The 27,322-nt window shown below is 32.7% G+C and overlaps 2 protein-coding genes across 2 annotated transcripts; one reads left to right on the top strand and one right to left on the bottom strand.

The window, feature by feature from the left end:
- Positions 1-2,462: 2,462 nt before the first annotated feature.
- On the bottom strand, positions 2,463-2,822 carry LOC131855514 (uncharacterized). The gene has a single exon (XM_059206791.1). It carries the CDS (start codon positions 2,820-2,822, stop codon positions 2,463-2,465), a length of 360 nt encoding a protein of 119 aa, XP_059062774.1.
- Positions 2,823-4,865: 2,043 nt separating this feature from the next.
- LOC131855513 (uncharacterized) lies at positions 4,866-27,032 on the top strand. Its single transcript, XM_059206790.1, has 4 exons — positions 4,866-4,916; positions 5,549-6,215; positions 26,386-26,756; positions 26,823-27,032. Exons 1-4 carry the CDS (start codon positions 4,866-4,868, stop codon positions 27,030-27,032), a joined length of 1,299 nt encoding a protein of 432 aa, XP_059062773.1.
- Positions 27,033-27,322: the final 290 nt, after the last annotated feature.

The following is a 27,322-nucleotide window of genomic DNA, read 5'->3' as shown; positions in this document are numbered from 1 at the left end:
TGTTTATAATTGTGTGTATTTGTATATTATCTTCCTAAGTGGGCATATTGGGAGACTGTTAAGCTCACTTAGTACGATGTAAATAAATAAATAAATAAATAAATAAAATAAATAAATAATAACCAACTAAACCGAGGAAAGACTTAATGTCCTTCTGTGTTTTTGGGATAGGGAAATTTAAAACAGCTTTTATTTTATCTTTATTAGGTTTAAGTCCGTCGGCTGTTAGTTCATGTCCTAAGAATTGTACATGTTTCTGTAAAAATTCTGATTTATCGAGTTGAATTTTGAGATTATGAGTTTTTAAACGATCAAATACTTGTTTTAATTAATTCATGTGCTCTTGTAGTGACGTAGAAGCTATTATGACGTCATCTAAATATGTAAAGACGTTATCGAGTCCACGTAAAATATGATCCATTAGTCTCTGGAATGTACTTGGAGCATTTTTGAGACCAAACGGCATTCTTAAAAATTCGAAATGTCCCCTTTCTGTTGAGAATGCTGTTTTCTCAATATCACGAGGGTGCATTTCTACCTGGTGGTACCCACTTGCTAAATCTATTGTACTGAAGTACTGTGCACGTCCTAGTCTATCGAGTATATCGCTAATGTTCGGCAAAGGATATTTGTCTTCAATAATCCTATCATTAAGTCGCCTATAGTCAATGACTAATCGCCACTTGACTTTGCCAGAAGCGTCAAGCTTCTTAGGGACTATGTGAACAGGGCATGACCATGGTGATATACTTTCACGGATAATGCCTTGTTTCATAAGGTTATCGATTTGGGATTTAATTTCTAATCTTTGTTGTGGGGCTTGTCTATAACTACGTACAAAAATCGGGGTGTCGTCAGTTAATCTTAGTTCGTGTTTAACAGCGTGAGTGAAGGTTAAAGGGATGTTTTCGGAATAAAATAGATCTCTATACTGATAGCACAATTTAGTTATCTCGCGTTCCTCTTCTTCGTTCATATGGCTAGATCGAATTTTCTTTAAATTTTCACATAGTTCTTTATCAATATTTATATTACTTTGCATTGAATATGAATAATGAATCGGTTTTTCATTTTGCTTATATGGTTGTAATTCGATTGGGGATTTGTTTGTAATAATTTTCTTTTCTGTATTTGAATTAATGATTGATGTTAGGAATGTCCCATTATGAACCTTAACTATCGCCGCGGGAGATACTAAACCGGGTGTCCAACTGTACTCGTCATGGATATACTGTCCGTCTGTGTAGTTACATTTAATTTTAATTATTTTTTGGCACATCGGTTCTAATCGAATATTCTTTTTGGGGTAATCGAAATAAATTGGTATGTCAGTAGTATGGGTGCGAAGTATTTTATTTTTTAAATCGATATTACTCGAGAGTGATTTTAATAGGTCTAATCCAATTAATCCTTTATATTTATTGTCAAACTCGAAAATGAGAAATTTGTGAGTGATGTTCGAGTTAAAGACTGATGGTAGGGGCAAATGAGCGACATATGCATGTTGCGTCACCGCGTGAGCTGTCTTTACCTCGAATGGTTCGTAATCGATGCATTGTTCGAGTTTCGCGTATTGAATGACATCGGGCGATATCATAGAACGTGAGGCGCCAGTATCAATGAGAAACTTTCCATTAAACTCGGGGATTATTATGTACGGGAGATGATCTTTATCTTGGTGGTTTAGTTTTATCAACTCTGGTCGTCTTCGTCCTGAGTTTCGGAAAAATCCTGAGATGTTTCAATTTGTTCTTCTATTAAGTTAGTGTTAGGGTAGTAATTGTTATGCTGTTCATCATGAGGGGAATAATAATCTAACGGGTTGCAATAATACTGAGGTGTGTCGGACTTATCTTCGTACGGAGTGTAGAATAATTCCTCATATGCATATTGTGGAGGTGTCGGTTTGTTAACCGATCGCATAGTGACGTCAGATGTAAGTTGAGTCGGACTTACCTGTTGTTGTGGAACGTTCGGCTGTCTTTGATGGTTATTGTTACTCCTAAAGTTGCCTGAGTTTTGCTTAAAATTACCGGGGATTGGTCTATTCTTCCAGGGTAATAATGAATTAACTAACTGTTGCCGTTGTTCCGGGCTGAGATTATTTTGTTGAGGTACATATTGATTAAATGGCATTTGTCGTGAAAAATGTGGCTGCGTTGAAAAATTGAATGGTGTACCTACTTGACCATGAAATTGACGTGGAAAATTATTAGGTTTATAATTATCTATTTTTGTAGCTTTTTGCTGTTGGTTTTGGGAATTAAAACTAGAATTATTCTTATAAGTAACTGATTTCGTCTCCTCCTGTCGTGCGGTTACTATTGCAAGTTCCAATGTACCTGGCATCATAATTCTTACGCCTATTGATATATGGAAGTCCAATTGACTGATATATTGCTCAATAGCCATTTTCTCATAGTACGATGTGTCGGTGTGTTGCCCAACCATATACAGAGTATCTAAAAGGTCCTAATCCTTTTACCGAAGGATTCCGCATCCACGTTTTTATTCCGACGGATACGTGTGAGCTCTTGCATAACTTGAATCTCGTTCCTAGGTTCTCCTAGACGTGTTAGTAGAACGCGTTTTATATCGGGCCAACTGTTTAATGACTCCTCATAAGCTATCGCGTCAATCGCCGCACCACTAAGGCGACTTTTTATAAGACAAACTATAGCTAGAGAGCCTGCATCCGCTGTTGGGTGGATAAGTCCCATTAAATTATCAACTTCTCTTAAATAAAAGTTTAATCTTTTAGGGTTCCCATCGTATTTGGGCATGAGGTCAGTAATCATCTTATAGTCGGCTGCGAACTCCATTTTAATAATATTTTATATTTATGATAATAACTATATTACTATTAATACGTGTATACACACAGGATTCAATTGATTTTAAATTGACTTGTGAAATCTATAGCGATACGAGCCTATAGACAGATACACATTAAAGTTCACTTATAATTAAATACGAAAGGAAATAGAGCATAGGATGTACTTGGAAAGTAATAGAGTACTCACCAACACAGCATCTTCTGCATCTCCGTTTCGGGTCTCGTCGATCACAGGTCTCCAATTTTCCGGATTCCCGCAAGTCTTCAATATGCCGCCGTTATAGTTCTTATTATGATATCGCGGATAGTTACGATTAGCACCGTTCACTCTAGTTCTCAACACACGAAGAGTCTATTCGCGCGAGGACTTCTATTTACAAAGTCCTAGAGTGCCGCGATCCTACCGACTGCGCCACTTATGTTACGGCGGGCGATATTTGCCTTTTAAAAAATATATTTTATTTAATTAAAACAAATGAAATTATTTAAGGTACAAACTGTATAATTATGTCTAAAGATCGATCAAGACTGCTGTAAAAATATAACAATTAATAATTGGTGTTAGGTGCCGATTCGTGGTAATTTGCTGTTCCTGGTAGCGGTGTCAGCTTATTGTGCCACACACAGCAATTTACCAGGCGTTATGCCATGGTAACTCTCGTGTTACTTAACTTTGACATTATAATGAAGTAGTCTTTATTTTTGTATTTTCTTTTTTAGGTACCTTTAGTTTTTATTTTTTTTTAATTTATTATACGATTTACTATTGTTATTGTGAATATATTGCTAGTGTTTAATTTGTAAGTAAGTGTTCCATAATGAATCTCGTCAAGTCAACCTAAGCAGTTAATGCATTCAGCTATATATTGTTTTTTTGTTTGTGTTTTTTTTTTTTTAATTGGTTATATTATTGGTATTTTATTAATTTTAATATTTATTTACATATTATTTGTTTATTATTTGTATTTATTTTACGTGTCTTTATATTATTATGTCCATACATGATGATTACTTTTCTTGCTCATCCTCAGACGATTTCGACACTGCCTCGAGCCATAATTCTTCTTTATCTGATTGTGCTCCTCTTGATGACAAACTACGAACAACCTTTGCTTATCGTTCCAAACATCTTTCCCTAGTGCATATTAATGCTCAGAGTTTATTAGCTCATCATACTGATCTTCTCACGTCTTTCAGCGCCGGCATAGTCGACTGTATTCTTGTCTCTGAAACTTGGCTTAAACCATCCCTTCCTTCCACCTGTTGCTCTATTCCTGGGTATAAACTTTATCGAAATGACCGTACCACTTATAGGGGTGGCGGTGTAGCGATTTATCTACGTAGCCAAATTTCGGCGGAATCGGTGAGTGCATCACACTCTCAGCTCACTGCCTCCATTGAATATTTATTTCTTTCTATAACATTACATCATAAAAAACTCTTACTGGGTGTTTTGTATAGTCCTAACGACAAAATTGACTATTTTTGTGCATTAGAGAATACTCTGGAAGACTTAATTCCACGTTTTGATCATGTCATTCTAATGGGTGACTTAAATACATGTATCTTAAAAAATGACTATAGGACTGATAACCTCATGGGTCTGGCTTCTGGCCTTAATCTCCAGGTATTGCCTATGCTTAAACCCACACATTACTTCCATAACTGTAGACCTTCCCTTATTGACTTAATTCTTGTTTCACAACCCGACAAAGTTATATCTCATGGTCAAATGTGTTCTCCCTTTTCTCAACACGATTTAATTTATCTATCATTTAACATGCGCCCTCCGAAGAATAAGGGTAAGGTTTTATTACTTCGCGATTTTCGGCATATAGATCTAGATCGTTTGAGAGAGGATATGAGGAATATTGACTGGTCTCACTTACTGCTAGCTGATAATATCGATTGCATGGTTGAAACATTTAACAAAGAGATCATTAAAATTTTTGACATCCATGCACCAGTGCGTCCAGTCCGCGTTAAACACGCTCCTGCTCCTTGGCTTACTCCTATTATTCGGAGAACCATGGCCAAACGTGACAGAGCTAAAAGTCAGTACAAGCACGAGAGATCACAGGTTAACTTTGAATTGTATAAAAAGCTACGCAACGTCTGCAACAGAATGTGTAGGGATGCTAAACGCCGATATATCCATAATACTATACAAAACCTTAGACAGCCTCAAATTTGGAAGTTTCTCCAGTCGCTAGGAGTGGGCAAGGCCTCCGACTCTTCGCTGAGTGGTCTCGATCTCAATGCGCTAAACATACATTTTTCCTCTACTCCTGTTACTCTTAGCAATTCCACTAAAGCCAATTCCCTTTCCATTCTTTCTAACCTTCTCCCACAGAATTGTCCTTCCTTAACTTTCAGTACTGTATCAGAAGATGCCGTTAGAAAGTGTATCCTTTCCTATCCACTAAAGCTATCGGTAGCGACGACATTAGCCTTAAGATGATTCTTACTGTGTTGGAAGATATTTTGCGTGTACTCACTCACATTGTTAATTTTTCTCTGCAGCAAAATGTCTTTCCATCACAGTGGAGGAGGGCTTATGTTATACCTCTCCCTAAAACGTCAAACCCTACTTGTTTCTCCCAATTTCGACCCATTTCCATACTTCCCTTGCTCTCCAAAGTTCTCGAATCCGTTGTTCATAGTCAACTTTACATGTTTCTCTCTTCTAATAACCTGTTATGTCCCTTCCAGTCTGGCTTTCGTCCCTCCCATAGCACTACTGGGGCACTTCTTAATATTACTGAGGATATAAGGCAGGCTATGGAGGACACCAAGTTGACTGCTATAATTCTGCTAGATTTCAGCAGCGCATTCAATTCTGTAGATTTTGACATCCTTCTTGGTGCTCTCCGTGCTATTAACATTTCTGCTTCTGTTATAGAATGGTTCTCTTCTTTTCTTTTCGGTCGCCAGCAGTGTGTAAAAACTAGCGAGGGTTCCTCAGACTGGATTACTTTAACTGCTGGTGTACCTCAAGGCGGTGTTCTCTCTCCATTACTATTTTCAGTGTTTATTAACAATATATCTCGTATCATTACTTCTCCATTCCATCTGTATGCAGATGACTTGCAATTATACCGTCACTTTACATTGTCGGAGGTGGCACAAACAGTTGCAGATTTGAACTGTGATCTCTCGGCAATACAAGCATGGGCTAGGTCTTTCGGTCTTGTTGTAAATCCTGCCAAATCCCAAGTTATGATTGTTGGTAGCAGTAGACTGAGGAGCCGGTTGGATTGGTCTACTATACCCGCACTTGTATATGAGGGTGTACAGTTAGCGTATACTGACAAAGTTAAAAACTTAGGGCTTATCTTAGATGGCACAATGTCTTGGACACCTCATGTTAATGAAATCAGTAAACGGATGCATTATTCATATCACTCTCTCAAACGACTTCAATATTTTCTTCCTTTCAGTACCAAAATTATGCTCGCACAATCCATTTTACTTCCCATTCTTGATTATGCTGACGTTTGTTTCTTAGACGTGACTGAGGAGCTCCTCAATAAACTCGAGCGCTTACAAAATTTAGCCATCAGATTTATTTTCAGTTTACGTAAATACGATCACGTCTCTGAATTTCGCGCTCGTTTAAAGTGGCTCCCAATCCGCCTTCGACATAATATGCACATCCTGACCATGCTCTATAACATCCTTAATAATCCCAATGCTCCTGCTTACCTTAAGTCCCGCTTTCAATTCTTGCCCCCTCCTACTAGACCGAGACGTCTTTGCCAAAACCACTCCAAAATGTTAAAACTTCCACTTGGCAAGTCTCAATTCTTAGGAAATTCCTTTTCATTTCGCGCTGCTCGGTTATGGAACAAACTACCAGTACAGATACAGGAAAGTCCATCAATCGGTTGTTTTAAGAAAAGGTTGAAATCGTACTATTTATCGACCTTAGTATGATTCGTTTCATCATGTATTTTATTATTTGTATTTTGTGTAATATATGTAGATATCTATAGTAATTGTATATGTATGTATATATATATATATATATATATATATATATATATAAATATCCCCTTGGGCACTTTGTGGCTCAGACGTGCCGTATAGGTAGTTTTTTGTTGATCCTTTTTCACTTGTTGATCCGGAGGCCTTTTGTTGATCTAATGCCAGATGACCATATGTAAATGTTGCTCCGTTTTGAGCCACAACTGTCACGACGAGTAATAATAATAATTAAGCGATTTATACACGATTTTATACAAATCCACCTTTTTGGCATACGAGCAGTTCTTGATCCAATTCAAACGGGCCAATCAGGGTGCTGCATTTGCCAAGGGCTTCCTCATTGGCACGTTTGGGCTACTACATTATGGCTACAGTAACTTAATAATGTCTAGCTAGTATTTCAAGAATAATAGTCTATCTAATCTAAATATTTATAGAATTCAGTCTGGAGTAACGGACTCCAGATCCAACCTCAATACTTGTTATTTTTTGGACGGGAATCTTTTCTTTTGTAACAACGTTACTGAGCGAATAAAGAATAGACGCAACGGCGGATCCAGGGGGGAGCGTCATGGAGGTCATGGAGGTCATGGGAGTCATGGGGGCGTCATGACTCCCCCCCCCTTAGCCCAGGACTTAGGTAGACCACTAATTGAACTAAAAAATAATGAAACAGCAAATTTTTTTGCACGATCGGAGTGTTGGTGCAGTAGTATTAATTATAATTAAACATTGTTACTTAAAACATAACAGTTAAAGTACTATAACACTAAAAGCAAAATAGGTATTTTCAAAATACTTTTTCAAACTAAATTACCCTTTGAGTTTTTGTCCAAACCTCAGATATTTTATTTATTTTAGGTATATCAATCATTACATAGTATAGTATAGTATAGTATAAAACAAAGTCGCTGTCGCATCTAACAAGTACATAAATAAAGAAAGAAGACTTTTTGGCTCTGAATATATTTCAAAAATCAATTACTTGTGTTAATCAATTTATATACTCGTTCTTATTTCATAGTACTTGTTTTGATCCGAATATATACAGATACCGTAACGGTCTATTAATTATGAATTTATTATACCTAACCTAGATATTTTATTTTGACAAAACTCCGTGTAGTAGTAGTATCCGATAAGGGTATGCGAACCCTAAGTATTATTTCAAAATGACCAGTAATTTCGAAGAAATAAGCCTTTGAATTTAGAATTTTGATTGTAATAAGCCTTTGAATCAATTTACCAAACCGACGCTCAAGGTTCGATTCTCGCCACCTATTTTTTTTGTTACTTTTTTTTTGTCTTTATTCTAATTTTAAATTAACTATTTTAATAATTAAATGAATTTAATCGAACAAAACGTTGTTAAGTATTCAATTAATTTTAATTTACATTACCTATTGTACTTTCTAAATTGTAAAGCAGCTAACAATTATAGTAAGATCTTATAAATAACTAACACAACAAGTAAAACATTTTAAATGTATTTTCTTTATTATTACAAATATTTTTTATGCATAATATAATAGTTAATATCACTTATTATTTATTTAATACTTAACGACGATTTTATCGATTAAATTCATTTAAATATAACCCATAAATATATAAATATTATATATAAATAAATACATAATGATCTGATAATCAAATTATAAGTACAGTCTCAAATTGAAAGTAAGAAAAACAGAAAATATAGAGAGAACTATAGGGATATAACAGAAAGATGTGAAAATTGGAGAAGGACAGTAAAAAAGTTACAAATTTAAATAATGTTGCCGCAATTTCTGTTTAAATGAATTTATTACATTATTATATATATTAGGCATACGACTAGCCTTATGACTGTTACTTTTTTTTTAATCTATACATCTATACATGTAAATAAAATTGGAGTGTCTGTTTGCAATATTGAAATAACCGTTTTTACTACTTGCATATGAATATAAATACGGTATACACCAAAATAACATATTTTACAAGTTTTGTCTGTCTGTCTGTCTGTTTGTTCCGGCTAATCTCTGAAATAGCTGGACCGATTTTGACGGGACTTTTTTTGGCAAGTAGCTGATGTAATAAGGAGTAACTTGCGCTACTGTTATTTTAGAAAAATAAAATAAAATTCACGCGGACGAAGTCGCTGGGGCCAGCTAGTCTATAGATATACCGAGATTTAATATTTAAGTTGCTATTATGTTGTTGACAAAATTTTACTGTAATGTTACTATTACGTTATCCTACACAATTTGTATTATTTTGGATGAATAAATAAATAAATAAATAATAATCTATACATCTATACATATAAATAAAATTGGAGTGTCTGTTTGTAATATTGAAATAACCGTTTTTTACTACATGCATATGAATATATATAAGGTACATATACCAAAATAACTATTTTTATAATTTTAGTCTGTCTGTTTGTTCCGGCTAATCTCTGAAATGGCTGGACCGATTTTGACGGTACTTTTTTTTGGCAGGTAGCTGATTTATAAGGAGTAATTTAGGTTACTTTTATTTTTAGAAAAGTAAAGTTAAAGTCCACGCGGACGAAGTCGCGGGAACAGCTTGTTTTTAATAAAAACATCTTTTTTGTGGTACTTGAGAATGTTGAAGCCTGTTGTTTGTAATATTTAAATAACCGTTTTTTACTACTTGCATATGAATATAAATACGGTACATACACCAAAATAACATATTTTACAATTTTTGTCTGTCTGTCTGTTTGTTCCGGCTAATCTCTGAAATGGCTGGACTGATTTTGACGGGACTTTTTTTGGCAGGTAGCTGATGTAATAAGGAGTAACTTAGGCTACTTTTATTTTAGAAAAATAAAGTTAAAAACCACGTGGACGAAGTCGCGGGAACAGCTAGTTGTCGGTAGTCTAGCGATTTAGCTAGCACACTGCTTTGATTCCTGCTTGGTGGTCGAGGGTTCGATTCCTCGCACGCTGCAAACATTTGTATTCATGAGTATGATTGTTTGTAACGGTCTGGGTGTTTTCTATGTATAGATAAAATACATATATAATGTATTTACGAAAAAAAATCTTTGTATTTATATCAGTACCCATAACATAATCTTCAGCTAGCTTAACTTGGGTCTAGATGAAGCTGTGTAAATTGTCCTGAGATTACTATTATTACTATAATAAATCTTTTCAAATCAGCCGATGTTTATTTTTGCCATAATACGTGCTGTTACCATGTGATAATATTACTTACGTACTTATTAAACTATTAACTTATTATTAAATTATTAACTATTTATACTGTTTTAAATGTGATGCGTTCATTATTTATATTTCCTTTGAATTAAAGACAAATGTATATATATATATATACATTTATATAAACTTGCACACTTAGTTGATCCAGCCACGATCCGTAGATATTACTGATTCCACTGTCTCTCTCTTTCTATCACTATCTTTGTATTCTAATATGCGATGTTGCCGTTCCGGCCGAGACCATGCGTTGTTGCCAAATGTATTCGTCGATAGTAGTAGATACCTATACTCGATATATATTTTTTCAACAATTTCCTGCAATAGTGAATCCGTAACGGCAATTTTTTTTAAATGCACAAAGATTTTTTGGCTCTGAATATATTTAAAAATCATTTACTTGTGTGTTGATAAATTTATATACTAGTACATGAAGTACCTAATACTTGTTTTGATTTGAATAGGTAGCGATATTATGAATTTATTATACGTAATCTAAAGATTTTGACGAAATAAAAGTAATTAGTTATCTGATAACCTTGACTTCATGCTGGCACCAGTATTATCAGATGATGAACATACTCTTCGAAAACTTACAGCAGAAATATCGTGTTTGGACTCATTAGATAGGTCTCGATGAATAGAGTTTAAAAAACTTAAAATAAATGGTAAATTAGAAATAATGTATAAATACCCCTTACGTAAAATTCAACCACTTTAAACTTAATAATAATAATAATTAGGAAAAGAGAAAAGCTATACATGCACTGAAAGTAATTGATGCCTTCCACACAATATTTTCAGTATTAAACAACTCTGTTTGTTCAGTAAAAGTGTAAATACACTGGTAACCTTTAATCATATTTTATATGCAAACATTACATATACAAACCCTAAAGTTTTATTTCAGAATAGCCAGTAGTTTTCAAGAAATAAGTCTTTGAAATTGTACGTGTAACTTATATATATACTAATTTTTTCACCATAACAAACAACACCAATATGGCCTAGTTAGTAGTTTACCTGTGTACCAATTAATAATAATAGTAATCTCAGGACAATTCACACAGCTTCATCTAGACCCAAGTTAAGCTAGCTGAAGATTATGTTATGGGTACTGATATAAATACAAAGATTTTTTTCGTAAATACATATATATTATCTATACATAGAAAACACCCAGACCGTTACAAACAATTTAATAATAAGTTAATAGTTTAATAAGTACGTAAGTAATAATATCACATGGTAACAGCACGTATTATGGCAAAAATAAACATCGGCTGATTTGAAAATATTTATTATAGTAATAATAGTAATCTCAGGACAATTCACACAGCTTCATCTAGACCCAAGTTAAGCTAGCTGAAGATTATGTTATGGGTACTGATATAAATACAAAGATTTTTTTCGTAAATACATATATATTATCTATACATAGAAAACACCCAGACCGTTACAAACAATCATACTCATGAATACAAATGTTTGCAGCGTGCGAGGAATCGAACCCTCGACCACCAAGCAGGAATCAAAGCAGTGTGCTAGCTAAATCGCTAGACTACCGACAACTAGCTGTACACGCGACTTCGTCCGCGTGGAATTTAACTTCTTATATTTTAGAAAAATAAAGTTAAATTCCACACGGACGAAATCCCGTGTACAGCTAGTCATCAATAAAAAAACACATAGGTATCTCTAATATATTATACACTAGCTGTTCCCGCGACTTCGTCCACGTGGTTTTTAACTTTATTTTTCTAAAATAAAAGTAGCCTAAGTTACTCCTTATTACATCAGCTACCTGCCAAAAAAAGTCCCGTCAAAATCGGTCCAGCCATTTCAGAGATTAGCCGGAACAAACAGACAGACGGACAGAAATTGTAAAATATGTTATTTTGGTGTATGTACCGTATTTATATTCATATGCAAGTAGTAAAAAACGGTTATTTCAATATTACAAACAACAGGCTTCAACATTCACAAGTACCACAAAAAAGATGTTTTTATTAAAAACAAGCTGTTCCCGCGACTTCGTCCGCGTGGAATTTAACTTTATTTTTCTAAAATAAAAGTAGCCTAAGTTACTCCTTATAAATCAGCTACCTGCCAAAAAAAGTACCGTCAAAATCGGTCCAGCCATTTCAGAGATTAGCCGGAACAAACAGACAGACAGACAGACAGACTAAAATTATAAAAATAGTTATTTTGGTATATGTACCTTATATATATTCATATGCATGTAGTAAAAAACGGTTATTTCAATATTACAAACAGACACTCCAATTTTATTTATATGTATAGATGTATAGATTATTATTTATTTATTTATTTATTCATCCAAAATAATACAAATTGTGTAGGATAACGTAATAGTAACATTACAGTAAAATTTTGTCAACAACATAATAGTATCTCGGTATATCTATAGACTAGCTGGCCCCAGCGACTTCGTCCGCGTGAAATTTTATTTTATTTTTCTAAAATAACAGTAGCGTAAGTTACTCCTTATTACATTAGCTACTTGCCAAAAAAAGTCCCGTCAAAATCGGTCCAGCTATTTCAGAGATTAGCCGGAACAAACAGACAGACAGACAGACAAAACTTGTAAAATATGTTATTTTGGTGTATGTACCGTATTTATATTCATATGCAAGTAGTAAAAAACGGTTATTTCAATATTACAAACAGACACTCCAATTTTATTTACATGTATAGATGTATAGATTAAAAAAAAAGTAACAGTCATAAGGCTAGTCGTATGCCTAATATATATAATAATGTAATAAATTCATTTAAACAGAAATTGCTGGAACATTATTTAAATTTGTAACTTTTTTACTGTCCTCCTTTTTTCACATCTTTCTATTATATCACTATAGTTCTCTCTATATTTTCTGTTTTTATTACTTTCAATTTGAGACTGTACTTATAATTTGATTATCGGATCATTATGTATTTATTTAGACATTTATTTTTTTATAGAAATGTATATTTTGCTTATCTTTATTATCTTTATAAATCTTTTTTTGACATTTCTTATTTATATTAGTGCACCGCCAATAATCTTTCGCTGCACCACTCATGGTTGCCTGGTAAATAACGCGGCAAAATATTAAGTCCGCCACATGTACAAATTTTTTTGTGCATTAAAGTTAAAGAAATAAAAAAAATACAATACTGTTTAATGAAAATGCGTATTGTCTCGAGCATTGAGATGTATCAAAATAAGGTCAACAAAAAAGTCCGTGATGGTATATGTCTATCTCTTAAGGATAACCAATAATAACCATTTTTTATCTTTTACATTTTACGGGATTTTTTTTTATCGTATGTTTCCCTTAAAATCATGTAAACTATGTTATTATGTCATAATCTAAAGAAATAATAATATTTTATAGTGATATATCCACTATAAAATACCAATGTAGCAATGTAATTCGTTACGCGCGAATCAGCTGTTATAAGGTCAAAGGTCGGTGCACCCCGCGTATTTGATAAATAGTGCTTCTCTGGATGTCTTTAAGAGAAAATGGCAGTATGTACGTGTATATGTACAAGTCCTTAAGTGTTAAGTTTTTCAAATGTACAATAAAGAATAAATATTTTTAAGTACAGTACTTACGTACATTAATATAATACCTACTTTTTACTTGTATCTATTGTCATCAAAATTAAATTATAAGTTCTTAACTTGACCACGACTATGTGACCCTCTCTTGGCGCCAAAACGAGTGAAAAAATGAACAGCATACGACGACGACGCAGTACCTATAGAGTGGAGCAACTGCTTATTCAGTTTTATTCAACTAATTAGTCCCTCCACCGTTACAATGAATGGAGGCGGATATTAAAATGTATGTAGCATTGCGAATATAAAATATCTAGATTAGGTATAATAAATTCATAATTGATAGGCCGTTACGGTATCAGAGCCAAAAAGTCTTCTTTCTTTATTTATCTACTGTTAGATGCGAAAGCGACTTTGTTTTATACTACACTATGTAATGATTGATATATCTAAAACAAATAAAATGTCTGAGGTTTGGACAAAAATTCAAAAGATACTTTATTTTGAAAAAGTATTTTGAAAATACCTATTTTGCATTTAGTATTTGAAATACAAAACACAAAACTATTTTTGTTTTTAGAGTGACATTTCTATGAATTCACTGTCGATAGCGAGCGGTGCGATGGAAAAAGATAACCGTTTATAAAAATATAATAAATAGCCCTGGACAATTAACACAGACTGATACTGAACTGATATAAATAGATATTTTTATTTTGTAAATACATATAAAACACCCAGACCGATGAAAACAATCGATGACCGATGAGTACAATTGTTTGCACCGTGCGAGAAATCGAACCCGCGACCATCGGATGTAAAGCGGTGTGACCACCGAGGCAGTCGAAATATATAAATAATCTTATGAATTTAATTTATTCTAATTTGTTTGTGTGCGCGGGGTGCGGTGTACGGTGCTCCCCCCTGCCTCCACCGTTGCTGGAGCTTGCATGTATGGAGCATTGCGAATATAAAATATCTATATTAGTAAATTAATAAATTCATAATTGATAGACCGTTACGGTATCTATATATATTCGGATTAAAATAAGTATCGCAATAAGGACCAGTATATAAAGTGATCAACACAATTAATTGATTTTTGAAATATATATACAGAGCCAAAAAGTCTTTGTGTATTCAAAAAATATCTAATTTGTTTGTGTGCGCGGGGTGCGGTGTACGGTGCAGGGGGGACCCTGCCTCCACCGTTGCTGGAGCTTGCATGTATGGAGCATTGCGAATATAAAATATCTACATTAGTAAATTAATAAATTCATAATTGATAGACCGTTACGGTATCCATATATATTCGGATGAAAATAAGTATCGCAGTAAGGACGAGTATATAAAGTGATCAACATAATTAATTGATTTTTGGAATATATTCAGAGCCAAAAAGTCTTTGTGTATACCAAAAATTTAGCCGTTCGGAGCCATTCAGTCACGAATTATTAGTAAAAAAAGTGTCGAGTATATCGTACTATCGACGAATATATATGGCCGCATCGCAAAATAGAATGCGACGTTGCCATACCGCCTGAGATATACGCGATAGGTGTGAAGTTATTCAGTGCAAAAGGTGGAATCAGCAAGTGTTTCGCTTGTGGCGTGATCAACAAAGTGCCCAAAGAGGTGTTTATATATATATATATATATATAACTTTTATTAATGTTTATTTTATTTATTATTGTATATTTTATTATAATTATAATATAATTAGAACTTTATTTAATATGTTGAATTTTAAATATTTTATTTTTCTCAACTTTTGGAGATTTTAACATAATAGTTTTAATTGCACAGGTGTTACCTACTCACTACTAGCTATGCCACATTGTTGGGTTGACTGGTAGAGATCTCTCTTAGAGATAAGTCCACCTTTGCTCACTTTGTATATGTTTAAGTTTAGAACTGTATTTAAAAGTGCAATAAAGAATATATATTTATTTTTAAAGTATATATTATATTTATATAACATAAATTATATATGTACATAGATTTTGTTTAGCTAATTATTTATTACAGTATTAATATCACAAATTTTCGCCATTACTGCCCTACAACGCTTTCTAGTTCTACCCAAAGGTTAGCTGGTAGAGAATGCCATATGGCATTAAGCTCGCCTCTTGTACACTCTTTTAAAGTGCAATAAAGAATAATAATAAAAAAAACATATAAAATCTAAAATTCGGTTTTGAAACGCGTAGAAAATTATATTATTTATGTGACTAAATATATAAATAACAATTTTCTTCTAAATGCTTTTTAAGCATTTCTAAACTATTCCAATGTTTAAATATTATCTAAAAAGTGAAGTGTTTAACTTAACTTTTTGGATAATAATTTAACTTTAGAACGGTTACTGTATTAATACTTCCATTTAATGAAGCATGACTGAATTGTGCACAATATTTCAATATTCATATATTTTTTTAAATCAATATGTTTATGAAAAATGTAATTAGATTAACAAACGTTCAAGAATTTGGTTTTCGGTAGTTTCCGTAGTGGACTCTCCCAAACATTGCTGGCAAGACTGGAGATGGCGGTAACAAAGTTTCTCACTGTACTCCCGAGTTTGATAAAATGGTCAAACGGCATTTTGTACTTAAGCATCACTGTTCCATACACATCTACAGGTACCTACATAAATCCTTACTAATATTATAAATGCGAAAGTAACTCTGTCTGTCTGTCTGTCTGTCTCGCTTTCACGCCAAAACTACTGAACCGATTTAAATGAAATTTAGTACGCAGATAGTCTAGACGCCGAGGAAGGACATAGGCTACTTTTTAATGCGTAAAAAGGGTTGTAAGGGGTTCAAAATGGAAATACAAGGTTATCTTTATGCGGTTGAATACTTATTCGTCATCTTTACATTTCACTAGCTAACAACCAATCAACACATCGCGTGCGTTTGCGCCAATAAGGTATCCATCACAGAGAACAAAACCACAGATAACATAATGTAAAACGAAAGATCTTGCTGGAAACATGACGTTGACGTTTAGCGAAAATATTGTTTTTTGACACTTTTTTATGATAAAATCGTATATCGTGTGTATGTGTTTTTTCTTTAAACCTGAAATTGGCCGATTGCGAGACAAATTTGGAGATTTTTTTTATTAATTTGTTTTACGGCTCTGGGATACAAGTCCTGTTTAGCCCAATTAAAGTTTTACAAAATAAATTACAAAAATTAAAGTCAATGTCAAATGTCAAATAATAATAAATGTCAAATGTTGTTTCTCTGTTCTGACGAACTTATTAAAAAAAAACTTAATAACAATCACAATTTCTTCACATTTTATTATTTACATTTTTTAAAGAGTGTTGTGGTGTGGCACTATCCGAAATTAAATTATTTACCCATTTTTGTAGGTTATACAGAAACAATGTGTGGGTGTTTATTTAAAAAGCATTAACACAAAAATAATAAAGTATAGGTATTAATAAATATATGGTTGGTGTATCAAAATAGAATTTACTTATTTTTCACTAAAATAGAAACTAACTGCCATTTTTATAAAATAAATGACTTTTTCATTGTGTCATATATTATGAAACTATTTAAATTATTTAGCTGATTGTAAGAAACAAAATGTTGGTTTGTAGATTAATACTGTAAAATTACTATTTGTACGGAAACGATAAAAATATATTTTTGTGCTGCGACAAAAACTAATATTATAAATGCGAAAGTAATTCTGTCTGTCTGTCTCGCTTTCACGCCAAAACTACTGAACCGATTTGAATGAAATTTGGTATACAGATAGTCTAGACCCTGAGAACGGACATAGGCTACTTTTTAATGCGAAAAAAAGGGTTGTAAGGGGTTAAAAGGGGGATGAAAGAAGCTAGAAGCTTGAAACTTATTGTTGAGACTGTTGATTAAATATAAATATATATGACATTCATTGTTTGTAAAAAAATTACCCTTAAGGGGGTAAAGTAAAATAGGGGATGCAAGTTTTTATGTAAATTCGTCATTTTTGAAGCTAGAAGCTTGAAACTTATTGTTGAGACTGTTGATTAAATATAAATACATATGACATTCATTGTTTGTAAAAAAATTACCCTTAAGGGGGTAAAATAAAATAGGGGATGCAAGTTTTTATGTAAATACGTCATTTTTGAAGCTAGAAGCTTGAATCTTATTGTTGAGACTGTTGATTAAATATAAATACATATGACATTCATTGTTTGTAAAAATGTTACCCTTAAGGGACTAAAATGAAATAGGGGATGAAAGTTTTTAAGTAAATTCGTCATTTTTTGAAGCTAGAAGCTTGAAACTTATGTATGAGACTGTTTATTAAATATAAATACATATGACATTCATTGTTTGTAAAAAAATTACCCTTAAGGGGGTAAAATAAAATAGGGGATGCAAGTTTTTATGTAAAATCGTCATTTTTTAAGCTAGAAGCTTGAAACTTATTTTTGAGGCTGTTGATTAAATATAAATAAATATGACTTTCATTGTTTGTAAAAAAATTACTCTTAAGGGGGCAAAATAAAATAGGGGATGCAAGTTTTTATGTAAAATCGTCATTTTTGAAGCTAGAAGCTTGAAACTTATTTTTGAGACTGTGGATTAAAAATAAATAAATATGACATTCATTGTTTGTAAAAAAATTACCCTTAAGGGGGTAAAATAAAATAGGGGATGCAAGTTTTTATGTAAAATCGTCTTTTTTGAAGCTAGAAGCTTGAAACTTATTTTTGAGGCTGTTGATTAAATATAAATACATATGAATATGACATTCATTGTTTGTAAAAAAATTACCCTTAAGGGGGTAAAATAAAATAGGGGATGCAAGTTTTTATGTAAAATCGTCATTTTTTAAGCTAGAGGCTTGAAACTTATTTTTGAGGCTGTTGATTAAATATAAAAAAATATGACATTCATTGTTTTTAAAAAAAATACCCTTAAAGGGGCAAAATAAAATAGGGGATGCAAGTTTTTATGTAAAATCGACATTTTTGAAGCTAGAAGCTTGAAACTTATTTTTGAGGCTGTTGATTAAATATAAATAAATATGACATTCATTGTTTTTAAAAATATTACCCTTAAAGGGGCAAAATAAAATAGGGGATGCAAGTTTTTATGTAAAATCGTCATTTTTTAAGCTAGAGGCTTGGAACTTATTTTTGAGGCTGTTGATTAAATATAAATAAATATGACATTCATTGTTTGTAAAAAAAATAACTTTTAAGGGATAAAATAAAATAGGGGATGATAGTTATTATGTAAATTCGTAATTTTTGAAACTAGAACGATGAAACTATTTTCATTGGTTCTTTTGGGGTAGATTTTTAAATACCCCACTAATGTTATAACTGTGAAAGTAACTCTGTCTTTCTGTCAGTCTTACGCTCCAAAACAAAATAAAAATTTAAATGAAATTTGGTACACAGTTAGTTTACACCCGGACAAAAAATATAGGGTACTTTTGAATGTGAAAAAAGGATTGTAAGGGGGTTGCAATGGTACGCTGTATGGAAGAATCGTCATTTTTTAAAACTAGAAGTTTGAGACTCATTTTTAGGCTGTTGTTTAAATATCAATAAATATGACATTCAATGTTTGTAAAATTTTTACTCTTAGGGGGGTTAGTAAAATAAAATAGGGAATGAAAGTTATTGTGGAAATTTGCTGTTTGTGTGGAAGCTAGAACGATTAAACTTTTTTCTTTGTCTTTTTAGGGTTAGTTTATTAAATACCTTACTGATATTATAAATGTGAAAGTAACTTTGTCTGTTTGTCTCGCTTACACGCCAAAAATACTGAACCGATTTAAATTGAAATTTGAAACAGACATAGATAGACTAGATCCTGAGAAAGGACATATGTTACTTTTTAATGTGAAAAATGTGTTACAAGAGGATTGAAAGGGTATATCCAAGGTCATATAGATGTATCGTCATGTTTAAAGCTAGAAGCTTGAAATTTCTTTTTTAGCCTATTGATTAAATATTTATTTTTATTTTTTATAATTTTTTAAGCTAAAATGATTAAACTTATTTATTTGACTTATATTGTGTTAATTGAGTTAAATATTTTTTCATTATTTACGCGGACGAATATGAATATGAATATGAATATTTATTTATTGCTTAAAATGTGGTACATATGTAGTTTTTAAGATCTTTAGAACTAGTTTCACACATTTTGTCATTTCTGACATGCAACAGACAAAACAGATGTCAATTTTGGTTATTATTCGTTAGTCAATATTAAGTACGTACATTATTTATAATATGAGTATGTCAACTTCGTATTAATGAAATATTTATAAATTATACATGTCAACGTTTTTAATTAAGTAAGTACTCCTGAACACTGTAGTAAGATTTGCTGATTAGCCATCTATGTAGTTCTTTCTTGAATTTATTTCGACATAAATTTACAATTTCACTTGGCAATTTATTATATATTTTAATCGCCATGGCGTGACAGTTTGAACTGCATAATGACGTCTTTATAGATGGTAACATCAATTTGTCTAAGTGTCTTGTAGTGTATTTACTAGGAATATCTTGTCTCCGTTTGAACAGTTCAGGATGCAGTCTTACAAATTGGCATATTTCATAGATATACATACAAGGCAAAGTCAATATGTTGAGTCTTTGAAACAATGGCTTACAACTTGTTCTAGGCGAAACGTCAAAAATAGCTCGTAGGCATTTTTTTTGACAGACAAAGGCTCTGTTTATTTCTACAGAGTTACCCCACAAAATCAATCCATATCTTAGCCTGGAAGCAATATAGCCGTGATAAGCAAGTATAGCCGTTTTGCTACCAGCAACCTTTGTTAACCGCCATAAAGCGTAACTGAATCTGTTTATTTTATTACAGACTGTTTCGACATGTTCTTTCCACGTACAATTTTTGTCTAAAACAATTCCCAGGAAGGTTATTGATTTTGTTTCATTAATAATTTGACCATTATGAGTAATGACGAGATCATGAGTATTATTTGCATATTGATTATGAAATTGTATCATATGTGTTTTATTTACATTTACTTTTAAATTATTGTTTGTCAGCCAACTTATAATATCATTTATTGTATTATTTATGTCATTGTTATATAATGTCAGATTTTTCGCAGAGTCAGGAATTATTAAAGCAATGTCATCAGCATAGAGATTACACATATGTTTAGTTACATTTGGCAGATCATTTATATAAATCAGGAAAAGAAGTGGTCCCAATATACTACCTTGTGGTACTCCTACACTGTTTACTTTTATATTAGATTTATATGTCTTTTCCTCCTTATTTTGATTAATTGTCGTTATTTCTACATATTGGGTTCTGTTATTTAGGTAGTTTTGTAGCCATTTCTGGGCTAAACCTCTTAATCCATATTTTTCACATTTTTCTAGTAATATTTTATGCGATACGAAATCAAATGCACGGCTCATGTCAAAGAAAATGGCAGTAAGTGGCACTTTGCTGTCAATGTAATTCATCATTGTAGTAATTAATTTGTATGCAGCAAGCGTAGTGGATTTACCCTTCTGAAATCCATTTTGCTCATCTTTTAATATTTCATATTTTCCAAAAAATGACATTATTCTAGAGTACATTGCTTTTTCAAATACTTTTGAAAGTGTTGGTAATAGTGAAATAGGTCTGTAATTTTCCGCATGTAACTTATCACCCTTTTTGTGAATTGGTTTGACCACAGAGATTTTTAATGCTTGTGGAAATGCGCCCTGTATAAACGATTTATTTACTAAGTAGCACAGAATAGGTGCTAGTATTGATGATGTCAATTTTAATAATTTTATAGGAAAATTGTCATATCCCACTGATTTTGTATTCTTTAGCGAATTGATGACTTTAATAGTTTCGTAACGGTCAATAGGTAGTAAGAAAATACTGTTATCATTAGATATAATGTTATACTTATTACTGGTCATATTTGAGATGTCATTAGTTAAATTTATAAAATAATCATTAAATGTATTCGCAATTTCACTAGGATTAGTTATTGTTTTATTATTATTTAAGATTTTATTGACACTGGATTTCGGTTTATTTTTTGTTATATTGCCCTTTATGACATTCCAAGAGGATTTACATACATTTTGAGATTTTGTAATGTATGCTTCATTACTCATTTGTATAGCGTTGTTTATGCACTTTTTAAGAACACGTGTATATTTACGGTATTTTGTTTTAATTTTTGAACTACCAGTTTTGTAGTACGTAAATCTCAAATTTCTTTTAGTGATCGTTGCCTTTTTTATTCCCTTTGTAATCCAGCGCGTAGATGGTCTTTTATTGTGAACTTTCATTTTGCACACAGGAAAGCAAAGATTAAAGAACAATAAAAGGGTTTCATGAAAAAGATTAAAGCTTTTATCCAGATCATCTTCTTCATAAATTTCTGACCATGTTAAACTGTTTAGGTACTCATAAAACTTGTTTATATTTTCTGAACTGAAGTCACGATATTCCCTTATCCAGTGTTTCGGTACATGATTTTGATCGTTTACAGGTAATGATAGCAGTTGAGCTGTGTCATGGTCAGATAGTCCCAAAGGAAGAAGTTCCCCTATTGCTTGAGGGATGTTACTTATTATTAAATCTAAGCAAGACTTTTTTCTAGTTGGATTATTTATATGGATGTTATAGTTATAGTTTTGTATCAGCCGATGTAGATTTTGTGTGACTTCGTTATTGTTTAAAATATTTATATTGAAATCACCTGTTATTATGACTTTTTTGTTTATTTTAGTTCTAAGTTTTGCCATTAATATGTCCAATTGTGTCAGAAATTCGTAGGGATTTGACATTTGATTATCCGGAATCCGGTATATGCAAAAAATTAATATATTATACTGTATCAATTCTATTCCACAACATTCAAATATGAATTCTTTAGTAATGTCTTTTAAGAATAGGATTTGTTTGTATTCTATATTATTTCTACATAAAATACATACACCTCCACGTTTCTTTTGTCTAGAATAGTGATCGGCGAGTTGAAACCCATGAAGTTGAATATTTGCTTCTGTACCGCATTTAATAAAAGTTTCACTCAAACATAATACATCTACTTTTTTTCGCTTTTGTGCCAGTTCTTCGAGTGTTATCTGTAGAATATCTCTTTTACTTAGAAAGCCTGCTATATTTTGGTGTAGTATATTTAGGATATTATTATTGTTCACGAAAAAAGTCATTAGTTCGTGTATCAGTGTCTATATTTATTTTAGAGTGCACGTTTAATTGATTTCTTTTAATAATAGGAAAATAGTCGAGTAGAGTTTTTTTAGCCTTTGAATTTGTATCTTCTTGTAATTTGTCGATGATTGAAGTTTTTAATGTCCTTTTTTTAGTAAATGTCAAAAATTTTGTTTTATAGTCAATAGTGTCAATGACAATATTTAAATGCATACACAATTCCGTCAGTGATGTCGTTTCTTTCGTTATGAGATGACAATTATTAAAGTTGCGAGAAATAATATATAATTGTTCATTCAGTTTTTTTTCATTTAGGTAGTTGTTTTTGGTGATATTTAGTATCAGGATAGTATTATTTTTGTATTTTTGTAGAATTATACATAAGTTAGTCATTAGTTTTATTGGATTTGGGTCATTTTCTCCAATACATAAGATAAGTTTATCTTTTTTATACATCACTAAGTTGTCTGATCCCTTGACAATTTCATCGGAAGTTGCAAACGGTTTTATTAGTCCTGATACGGTATATGTGTCATAACACGTATTTAAACGTGAGCGAATCAATTGTGAAGATAATCCCTTAATTTGTTGGGTACACACATACTAGGTAATGTGTAGTTTTCCATTTTTATTGGTGTTGTCTAATATGTTTATAGCAGTTGTTTTATCTTCTATGTTTTTATCTATTGTTTTATTAGAATCATCATTATTATTTTTTTGTTCACAAACGATTTCTGGTCTATTCTGATTTACTATTTCATTCTGGTCCTTTATTGTGTTGTCTAGACTGCTTTGTTTTGTTTGGAGATTATCCGGGGAGAATTCTATTTTCCTAAATTTCTTATTTTGGGTCTTTCTAATTTTGTTATCATATTTCTTTTTTGTGGAACTTATAGGGTCGGTTAGTAGTATTTTATATTGTTTGCTTTTGTTTTCTAACTCACTTATTACTTTCTTTAGTTTATGGTTTTCGTGTACTAAGTTTTCTATCTCTGTATCTGCAGTTTTTAGTTTAAATTTTATTTCTGTTAGCTCAGTTTCTAATTCTTGTATTTTTAAATTGTTCACTCTAATGGATATATCAGGAAGGCTATGATAAGGGGAAATATTTGATTCTGATAGTGTAGACGTTTCAACTTCAATATTTTCTAAAGAAAGAGAACGAGTTTTATTAAGGTTTTTCACATCTGTATTTAATGGTGCTATAATATCTAAGGTCTTCTCGAGTATATTTAATTTTTTATTTAACGATTTGGAGTTCAATATATCTTCACTACGTTGTATGTCCGAATTGTTTTTATTTTGATTGTTTGAAGACAATGGCGTACTTGTAATATTGCTCGATATAGATTGCATTTTTTCATTGTAATTTATGCAGGATTTGCAAGACCATGAATCTTTTTTCCCTTTATCCATTATTATATTATAACGCTTTTGCGAAACATTTATGCATTCAATGTGATATTTGTATTTACATTTTTGGCAATTTAAATATTCTCGATTTCGTAGTATTCTGTTACACTGTTTACATCTGTTTGTTGCTGACATTTTATGCTGCCCTCTATTGGGAAGCGCAAGTACTATTAACTACTATTCAAAGAATCAATTTTTGAAATCCATATAAGTAGTATAGATATCTAATGTTTTCTACAATAATTTATAGGTGGCTCTCTTTAATTATTATATCTTTGAAGTCAATGTGTTATAATGAAAAATAATGCCTCTCAGTGAGGTTCGATCTTGGGACTTTCGGGTGGGTGAAGTTTAAAAAACTATACATGTAACCATTGAGCCACTGTGATCTTTAAACATTTTAATAAAAAATCGTATTATAGTAATCGCCATACAGAAAAGATCGTTATAAATTGTTGTTTTAAATTGTTCAGTATATTGTAATGACCGTCACTTTTAGAAATTATAATTTGCACTTTTATATTTAACACTGATTTATAATGTTAGGTGATAGAAAAATAATTTCTTATTCTGTTTTACACTTTAATGAAATACGTTGTTCATTTGTCACAATTGTCACTATTTACAAGTCACTCACAGTTTCGTTACATTTGAGTACATATATTGTTTCCGTCACTTATTTCACTGATTTTATATTTATTTTACGGTTAAATTGTTTGATAACATTACCACGGTATATTTAGATGGTAGTAGTTCAGTTTGTATAAATTTCGACTAAAACTAATTGGATTATATATTTATTTGACAATATTTTTACGGAGACGTTTGTTTATAAGATGACAGCGCCATCATTCCTTCCGAAGTCGCGGGTACATCTAGTTAATAATAAAATTGTACTTGGTCAATTCACACAGCGCCGCCTAGCCCCAAGCTAAACCGAGCCTTTGTTATAGACATCAGACAAGTGAATAAATAAATTGATACTTTTTTTGCGAATACTTACATAATATACATATAAAACACCAACCAATACAATACCTATGAATAAAAATATTTGCACCATGCGAGGAATCGAACCCGCAACCATTGGTAGTAAAACAGTATATTACACCACGACACCACCGTAGTCGTTATTGATTAATTTATCGTACGATAAAAAAACATTTCTTAATAAGAATTAGTACAATGGCGGACTTACCTCAGTAGTGTAACTTGTACCAATCAACCTTTGAGTACCTGATTGGAATAGTGTGGTGGGAATAAATAACTTTACTAATACTGCTAATGTGATGAGATGGGAGAGTTGTCCGGATGTTTATAATTCAATCACGTTTAAAACAGGTCGGATTTAGCGTTTGCTACACGAGAACTCTGACATTTATTGTTTTACTACCTGCTATAAGGGGAAGGGGATTGTTAGTAATGTGGACTAATGACCCCATTACAAGCAATGCACTATGTCAGATTGACCCCCACGCGGTTCACCCTGGAAACCATCGTGATAAATTTCTGGTGAATTTGTCACGATGGGCTAACTGACCTGACCTTATGTTCATCTTATCATCCTCCACTGGTGTCCCGCCAGTGTAAACCGTTAGCACAGACGGGTGCACCATTCCATTATCATGCCTAAAAATAAATTCCGGCCATAGATACTAAAGGTCGTAAGTTGGAATAAATCATTACCTACCTAAAGATTTTGCACGACTTGAACTAAAAGTTCACAGTATTTGTTAAAAATAAAAATATTGTTATAATTGTTGTGAAAATTTGTTTATTTTAATAGCAGTGATACAGTACTTAATATTGAGTGTTATCTAATAATAATATACAGTAATTGCAGAGTTGTCCTTGTGATAGTGGCGATCTGGAAGTTCGTTGGTGACGGTATATTTTAAAAATTCAGTGCATTACAATACTAAGTAAATAGTTATCAGTGCCATCTTTTGACACCCGTTCACATCAACAAGTATCGATCGATAACAGTGCAATCTGTTGACACGCGTTAACATCAACAATTAGCGACCTATTTTATTTGAAACACAGAAGAAAGGTTGTAAATTGTGGTGCTTGTGGAAAGTTCCTCTCACCGGCAGATGGTGCTGTATGCACTAAATGTAAAAATATTTACCACGCAGCTTGTTTGGGGCTTCCAAACTTAGCTAAAGTTAGACCTGGCTGGATTTATCCTGAGTGCTCAATGAACATGCCTAGAGATAACTCATCCGAAACACCTGTAAAGGGTATGAGCAGCACATATACCATGGACAAGCGTGAGAGGCAGAATGTGGCGGATGATGAATCGATGGATTGCACGGCATTGAATACCACGGAGGAGTTTAAAATAGAGCTGGCACTGGAAATTAAAGATTTTAGAAGTGAGCTGAAATGTGTGCGAGAAGAAATGAAGGTTCTTCGTCAGGAAATGGCAGAATACAGAGCTTCGGTCGCCGCCTGTAACACGCAAATAGACAACATGGAGCGAAGGCTAGACGTCGTCGAGCAAAAGGTTTCGGAGGCTGGTGTGGGCCGCACAGCTGAGCTAGAGGAAGTGGTACATTCGTTGTAATCCCAGTTAAATGAACGAGACCAGGAGTTACTCTCAAACGATGTTGAGATAGTGAACATACCGGAGATACAGGGAGAAAATCTGTATCACATAGCATCGGTGGTAGCAGCCAAGCTGGGTGTGCCGCTGGAGGAGCGCAACATAGTATCCGTGTCCCGAGTGGGGGGCGCCGCGCGGCGGTGGGCGAGCAGGCGTCCGGCCGCCCGCGCCCTCTAGTTGTTACGTTCGCCCGACGCTCATTGCGGGACCGACTGCTCCAAAGCGCTCGAGTAAGACGAGGAATTACGACACTAGACCTGGAAGTATCGAGAGAGGCACATAGAGTCTATATGAATGAAAGACTTACTCGATACAATAGAAATCTGTTCTACAAGTCCCGAGGAGCTGGTCGTGAAAAGGGCTGGAGGTACATATATATGGACAAGAAATGGAAAGATTTTTGCACGCAGGACCAGGACAGTATAGCGCATAGAATAAAGCTTGAAACAGACATTATTAAGTTTTTT

Source organism: Achroia grisella, unplaced genomic scaffold, assembly GCF_030625045.1.
Source record: "Achroia grisella isolate CSIRO2021 unplaced genomic scaffold, CSIRO_AGI_Agris_v1 utg1455, whole genome shotgun sequence".
NCBI lineage: Eukaryota > Metazoa > Arthropoda > Insecta > Lepidoptera > Pyralidae > Achroia > Achroia grisella.
Note: the sequence above shows the minus strand (reverse complement) of the source record. Positions and strands in the feature narration are given on the sequence as shown.